The 7,497-nt window shown below is 47.7% G+C and overlaps 1 protein-coding gene across 1 annotated transcript in view; it reads left to right on the forward strand.

Moving 5' to 3' along the window:
- The window catches only part of COL7A1 (collagen type VII alpha 1 chain), a 58,379-nt gene that overhangs the window by 16,068 nt on the left and 34,814 nt on the right, over positions 1–7,497 (forward strand). The window contains exons 22-32 of the mRNA XM_069095788.1: positions 463–615; positions 1,124–1,258; positions 1,644–1,790; positions 2,008–2,144; positions 3,777–3,903; positions 4,135–4,281; positions 4,426–4,598; positions 4,724–4,759; positions 4,876–4,902; positions 5,100–5,135; positions 5,263–5,322. Coding sequence (XP_068951889.1) covers positions 463–615; positions 1,124–1,258; positions 1,644–1,790; positions 2,008–2,144; positions 3,777–3,903; positions 4,135–4,281; positions 4,426–4,598; positions 4,724–4,759; positions 4,876–4,902; positions 5,100–5,135; positions 5,263–5,322 — 1,178 coding nt within the window. The remainder of the gene's footprint in view (positions 1–462; positions 616–1,123; positions 1,259–1,643; positions 1,791–2,007; positions 2,145–3,776; positions 3,904–4,134; positions 4,282–4,425; positions 4,599–4,723; positions 4,760–4,875; positions 4,903–5,099; positions 5,136–5,262; positions 5,323–7,497) is intronic.

Consider the following 7,497-nt stretch of genomic DNA (forward strand, 5'->3'; position numbering starts at 1 on the left):
TTCTTTCTTTCTTTCTTTCTTTCTTTCTTTCTTTCTTTCTTTCTTTCCTTCCTTCCTTTCTTTCCTTTCCTTTATTTCTCTCTTTTTCTCTTCTTCCCATCTCCTGGTCCCTTTATCCTCCATCTTCCATCTCTTTTCTGGGCAGTGATGAATATATCACTGGACTTGGAGTCAGTAAGACCAGAGTTCAAATCTAACCTTAGACACTTCCTAGCATTGTGATACCGAGCAAGATACTTGATATCTGTTTGCCTCAGTTTTCTCATCTGCAAAATGAGGATAATAATAAAACCTACCTACCAGGATTGTTGAAGGGATCAAGTGAGATAGTAATTGTAACTTAGCACAGTGCCTGGCACTTAGTATGTATTATATAAATGTTATCTATTATTCTTCTCTTCTCCATCTGCTCCCATCTCCACATCTCCCACTTTTCTGCCTTCTTCCCCTATTCTCTTCTAGGTGGCCTAGAGCAGTCCAGGATCCTGGGTCCAGAAGTCAACCGCTATGACCTGGTAGGGTTAGAGCCAGGAACACTGTACTATGTGACCCTGAGCACCTTGGGTCCTTCTGGATCAGGGGAGAGCCCACCACTGACACTATCTGCCCGAACTGGTAAGAGCCTGACATCTGGGATTCGTTTTCCCAAATTGGGACTCTTGTCTCTAGGCCACCATCCCTTTCTCCCTCTGGAACATACCACCTTCCCTGAACCAAACTCTCTCTTTTGGGGCAGTTCCCTTGACCCCCGGCAACCTGGTGTAGTAGAAAGATGTCTCTCTGGGAAATCAGAAATCCTGGGTTCTAGTGTTAGGTCTCCATGACCCTAAGTAAGTCATATCCCTGCTCTGACCCTCAATGAAGGTGTGGTCTCTAAGGCTCCTTCTACCTTTATTAGCTCAGATCCTCTGACTCCCTTCTCCTCCCTAAGGAGGGTTCTCCAGGACATTAATTCCCCACCCCTCATTCTCTCCCACGTCCTAGCTTAAAACCAGCCCTTTCTCTTGGAATACTTCCTTGTGCTTAATATTACTCAAGCCTTATATCTCCCCTTCAGAGACACCATCTCTAACTCCATTCACTTCCCATGACCCTATACACTGACTCCTGGCTCTGCCCACAGGGCCTCCCTCCCTCCTTACCACCGACCTTCGTATTGTGGAGACTTCAGTGGATTCAGTGACGTTGGCTTGGACGCCAGTGCCAGGGACATCCAGCTACATCCTCTCTTGGAGACCACTTCCAGGCTCTGGCCACAGTAAGAGTGCTTGGCAATGGATGGGCTGGAGGGACTCTTCAGTGTTGGTGTTGGGCAGGGAGGCAGAGGCTTATCTTCTACCTCTCTCCCCACCAGCAGTGGATTCTCTTGGGGGATTATATACTTGGGTGGACTGTTCCCAGTGCTATGTTGGGAGGAAGTCTCCAAGTCCTTTGTGGGAGAAAAACTCCAAGGTTGTTTGTATAATGTGGGACATCTGCAAGCTGGAGTACTGTGTGTATACCTGGGATTTTATGAGGGGACCTTAAAGGTCTAGGGGAGGTCTTAGAGCTGTCTGGTGGCAGGAGTCCTCTGTATGTTGGTGAGAGGATGCTTCTCATAATTAATCTTTATTTTATCTCCTCTTTCTTTTCCACCTTGATAGCTGCCCCTGGGTCCCAGCAGACACTTCCAGGCTCCTTGAGCTCCCAGAGAGTGTCAGGACTGGAACCTGGCATCTCCTACACCTTTTCCTTAACACCTGTCCAAGGAAGTAGCCGAGGTCCTGAGGTTTCACTCACTCAGCATCCTGGTAAAGAGACCACAGGGCAAGCATTTGGGGGTGGGATTGGTGGAGGATAGATCTACTTGGTATCAGTAGCCAATGAGATGTAAGACAGTGATGTCAAGATCTAGGGAAGCCAGGTCTGCTACGTGGGAGTGGTGGGTGATGTCAGGAGGAGCCAGCGATCATGGGAAGCATGCTGGCAGTACCACTGGGGACACCTTCTCCCCTCCCCTGCTTGCAGGGTGCTCAAATGGCCGGGCGGATGTTGTGTTCCTGATCCACGCCACTAGGGACAATGAGCATCTCTCAGGCGTTGTGAAGTCTGCCCTCAGCCGCCTGGTGTCTGCCCTGGGACCACTCGGGCCAGATGCTATACAGGTATTTCCTTGTCCTCTGCGCCAGTCCCAGATACTAATCAGGATTCCAAAGGAAAAAGTTTCACCTGTAGAGGGGCTCTGTACCTGAATGCTTGCCTCAATTCTGACCTCTCTCTTTTCAGCAATTCCTCCCTTCTCCCTATACCCAGTTCATTCTGTTCCTGTCCCCAGCTCCCAGCTTTACACAGTCACAGAACATAGACCATCAAGTTTAGGGGAGAATCTTCTGGGGATCACATCTGTTCTCCTTGTGTTATAAATAGAGAAAATGAGGCTCTGAGTGTGCAAGTGGCTTCTGGAAGCCCAGATTTCCAATTCCCAGGCCAAGGCTCTTCTCATTACATCATGGAACCTTTATTGATCAGACTCTATTTTTTATAAGTATAGTCTAACATTGCTTAGGTAACTGGCATAGAAAGAGTCCAGGCCTTGCAGGTCATAGAACCTGCTGTTTACTGACTCCCCATGGCTTGTTTCTGCCCTTCCTGAATCTGTAAAACGATGTTCTCTAAAGTTCCTTCTGGTCCTATGGTCCTGTGATTCTCTGATTCCACAATTTAGTACAGATTTAAAACCTCAAACAGTTCCTTCCATGTGTTCTCTATAGTCATTCTGAAGACTTTCTAACCACAAGTTCACAAGTTCCTGGTGTAGGGCCTACCTGGCAGTCCTGCTATCACTTACCGACATTACTTTGACCCTGGGGCCTAGGCTCAATTCTTGTATTCAGTCCCTTGACTCCTGGGAATGGTGTGATTTCTTCCTGATTGGGCCCCCTTTCAAATAAACCATCCTCATCAAAGGAGGAAGTATTTTAAAGTCCTTAGCATAGTGCCTGGCACATAGTGGGGCCTTAATAAAGGCTATTTCCTTCCTCTCATTTATTCAGCTAGCATTTATCAGAATCCACTTCTACTGCCTCAAGGGTACAAGTAAGCTCTTAGTCTGGTAAACTTGGGCCACTCAGTTAGCATCTTTAAGACTTTATCATCCTATGTTCTTCTGATAGCATTCTGAACCCTGACTCAGCATCTGGAATAATTCTTCCCCTTCCCCCCCATTAGAATTCCTCATGGTTGTCCTGAGCATACATGACCTGTCTTAATTCTGGGGTGCTACCTTTCATCTCAGTCAACACATCCTGCTGGGATCCCTCCAGCTCCCCCTCTCTCTATTAACTGCCCCTCCCCTGCCTCCCTTTCCCCAGCCACTAGAAAGGCCCACGTCCAGTCCTCACCCCAAGCCAATGTCTTTCCTCTAGGTCTAGCTGAGAACCATCATTCAGCAATTTATTAAACAAGCATTTATTAATCACCTGCTGTATATGAATACCTGTGCTGGGCTCTGGAACTCAGCTTAATGGGTGGATAAGACACAAACACCAACAGCTAGAACACACTACATTCTGTGCATCAGAGAGGAGTGCAAACAGAAGCCCTAAGTTATGCTTGGGGGGTGGGTGGTGGGTAGTACTTACCAGAGGGATCAGGGAAGGCTTGTTGGAAGTGCTGGAGGGCTTATGAAGTGGGCTTTAAAGGTTGAGTTGGAACGTGCCTAGGACTTAATTACAAGATGTCCCCAGGCCTTCGGCCTGAGTAGACAAATCTCAGTTCTCAAACCTCCTTCCTTGCAGGTTGGGCTTATGACCTACAGTCACCGACCCTCTCCCCTGGTCCCTTTGAATGGCTCCTATGATCGAAATGCCATCCTTCAGCGGATCCAGGGCATTCCCTACACAGATCCAAGCGGGAACAACCTTGGTGAGGGACCAGGGGGACAGTCTCTGGGGTGGGACAACACAGACCAAGTCACTGGCTAGCCTCTGTCCATAGCTCCTTGGGTTTTCTGACTCTCTGGGGTTGGTTTGTGGGCTCACTGTCTATCCCCAACCATCCGGATTTAAGTGGCTGAGGAAGGGGTGATCCTGGGGCTATTTGGGGATAGGAATTGTCTCTTTGGGGCTCTAGCCAAAGAGTGCTCTTTCCCTGTAGGGGTTGCCATTAATACGGCGCACAGATACCTGTTGGCCCCTGGCAGCAGTGGGCGGCGCTCTGGTGTGCCGGGCTTGCTGGTGCTGGTGGCGGATAGTCCTTCTGGGGATGATGTCATCAGTCCTGCCCGAGAGGCCCAGGCTGCAGGTGAGGGGCTTAGGTTTGGGAGGATAACATGACTCTAAGTGTTGGGGCGAAGCATAGCTCCCATTTAAAGAGAAATCTTGGTCTGTGGGAAAGATGTGGCATCTACCCGTGGGGGGCCCTGGGTCTGAGCAGTGTTTCTGGCAGGGATCTCTGTGTTTGCATTGGGTATGCCTGGGGCTCAGCCTGAGCAGCTGAGGCGTCTGGTGTCTGGTGTGGATCCTGCCCCAGTCTTTATTGCTGCGGACAACGCCCGTAGCCTGGATCAAGCAGTTGGTGGTCTGGCCACTGCCCTTTGCCAGGCAGCCTCTGGCATCCAGGTAAGAGATGTGCGGTTGGGCAGACAGAGGAGTCCCAGGACTCCAAGGATGGGCTTTAGAAGGAGTCTCTTGTGGGGAGAATTCAGGTTGCTTAGGTTTCATGGAGATTTTGTCTGTGTCCACAGCCAAGGCCCGTGCCCTGCCCATCACAGTGTCCACGGGTGAGTGTACAGGAGCTCTTGCACAGGGAGGAGGGATGAAGGGGATGAAAGGATGGGAGTTGGGAGATGGTACTTGGATCTGAGCACCTTTGCCTCTACCCCATGTGTGTCCCCAGGGCCAGAAAGGGGAACCTGGAGAGACTGTGAGTAGGAGTTGGGGGATGGGGGAGGGATAGAACATGTTTATTTGTGGAGTGGGGGGAGAATCGGTGAGAAGGGTCAGTGGAGGGGGTAAGCAATTCGAGTGACACTGATGGATTCTGTGGATGGGATGCATGATAGATGACTTGCGGAAGGGATGGTCAGTGGCTTGGCCCTCATGTTCCTTGTATTTTCTCAGGGCCAGAAAGGACAAATTGGCCCCCCTGGAGACCCGGTAATTGCCCCTCCCCTCTCATCCCCTTCCTGTGTTTCCTCCTCTCCCTTCATACCTTTCCTGTGTCTACTACAGCCCATCTTCCTGAGCTGCCTTGTCCCTTCTCATTCACTCTCTTTTCTCTCAGGGCAGGAGTGGCCCCCCTGGACCTCGGGGGTTACCTGGAGGTGGTGAGAAGGGGGAGAGGGTGAGTAAGGGGAATGGGGAAGGAGAGACTGCCTAGTACTCATGTCCTGTGGAATGCTCTCCCCTCCCCAGTCATGCTCCTGACCTTGGGGACCCCCTGATGAGACACCTTCCCCCCCTATCTGTGTCACTGTCAGCTGTTCTAGATGAGGGCAGCTGCTCTGCCCCTGATGCCTTGGAATGTTCTCAGGACTGGTCTAGCCATCCATCAAATGCCCAGTACTGGCTGCTGGGCCAGGGAGGGAGGGGTTGAGGGCTGGATGGGAACATGTCAGAGAGGAGTCAAACTCACATCACTTAAAGTCAGCCAATGTTTATTCAGTCACTACTGGGTGCAAAATACTGAGGTAGGCAGATGAAAAATGCTTCTGTCTTCTCTCAAAGAGCTCATGATTTTTTTTCTTTTTTTTTGGAGGGCAGGACAATTGAGGTTAAGTGACTTGCCTGTTGGACAGGGAGGAGGGATGAAAGGGATGAAAGGATGGTAGTTGGGAGATGGTACTTGGATCTGAGCACCTTTGCCTCGACCCCATGTGTAACACAGCTAGTAAGTGTTAAGTATCTGAGGCCTGATTTGAACTCAGGTCTTCCTGACTTCAGGGCTGCTACTCTATTCACTGTGCCACCTAGCTGCCCCAACTTTTTCTTTTTTTTTTGAAAAAAGTTATTTATTTGGTTAAATATTTCCCAATTATGTTAACATTTAAAAAAAACATTTATTAAAAAAATTTTTGAGCTGTAAATTTTCTCCCTGTCCCTCCTCCACCCATTGGAAAGGCAAACAATAGGGTATTGATTATACATGTGAAGTCATGCAAAGCATATTTCCATATTAGTCATATTTCAAAAACACACCCACAAACAAGAAAAATAAAGTAAAAATGTCTACTTCAGTTTGCTTTCAGAATTGATCAGTTCTCTCTCTGGAGATGGATATGCTTTTTTATCATGAATCCCTTTGGAATCGTCTTAGATCCTTGTCTTGATCAGAGTGGCTAAGGCTTTCACACTATCCTCCTTACAGTATTGCTGTTATTGTGTACAATGTTCTCCTGGTTCTGCATGCTTCACTTTGCACAAGTTTATGTGTAGATCTTCTCAGGCTTTTCTGAAGCCCCTCTCCCCCTTGATTTCTTATAACACAATAATATTCCATTATAATCATAAACCACAACTTGTTCAACCATTCCCCAGTTGATGGGTATTCCTTCAATTTCTAATTCTTGGCCATCACAAAAAGAGCTGCCATAAATATTTTTGTACAGATAGGTTCTTTTCCTTTTAATTTGATCTCTTAGGGATATAGACCTAGGAGTGATATTGCTGGGCCAAAAGGTATGCAGAGTTTTATAGCTCTTTGGGCATAGTTCCAATTTGCTCTCCAGAATGGTTGGATCAGTTCACAACTCCAATGGTGCATTAGTGTCCCAGTTTTTCCACATCCCCTCCAGAATTTGTCGATTTCCTTTTTTTTTTTTTTTGGTCACTTTCCTTTTCTGTCATGTTAGCCAATCTGATAGATGTGAGGTGGTGTAATGTAATGCCAAAAGAAAGGCAACTTCCCAAGGTTCAGAATACCAGCATAGGTGCTCTCCATTTTATTCAGTAACAAACCCAGAACAGAGAAGATCAAAACATGACACCATTCAAAATACAGCATTTACTAAGTGTGATTAAATAATCTCCAAGCACTACCCCACCCCAGGACCTTCCAATCATTCAATCAATTACAAAGTCTCTGTTCTAAATACTTCTCCACCCCTAGGCTATACCTTCATTTAGTCCACCACAAAGCCCCTCTTCTCAAATGGAGATTAGTTTCCAAACATAAGGTCAAAAGTTCCCCACCCCTGGATCACAATTGAATCTACCCCAGAGTTACATCAAGTTTAAACACAGCACTTAATACCCAAATGGAGGTCTTTTCTTCATCTTGACACGAGGCAAGTTCTCAGCAATCTTAGTTCCTGGGGAGACAAGGCTTAGCAAGGCCATAAGATACATTGCCAATCCCTTCATGAATTTATCCTCTGTCTGTAGAACAGTCCTAGAACCCCTGAACACATTAGCAAAGCCCTCTCCCAGGATTTCTGTAAACATACAACAAGAAAATCCTTCTTCAGGGCTTCTGAACCAACAGAAAGGCTCCCAGACCCCTGCAACAACAGCACTGTCC

This window comes from Petaurus breviceps, unplaced genomic scaffold (genome assembly GCF_028583685.1).
Source record: "Petaurus breviceps papuanus isolate PSGF00001 unplaced genomic scaffold, PetGlider_PUasm1.0 227, whole genome shotgun sequence".
In the NCBI taxonomy this organism is placed as follows: Eukaryota; Metazoa; Chordata; class Mammalia; order Diprotodontia; family Petauridae; genus Petaurus; species Petaurus breviceps.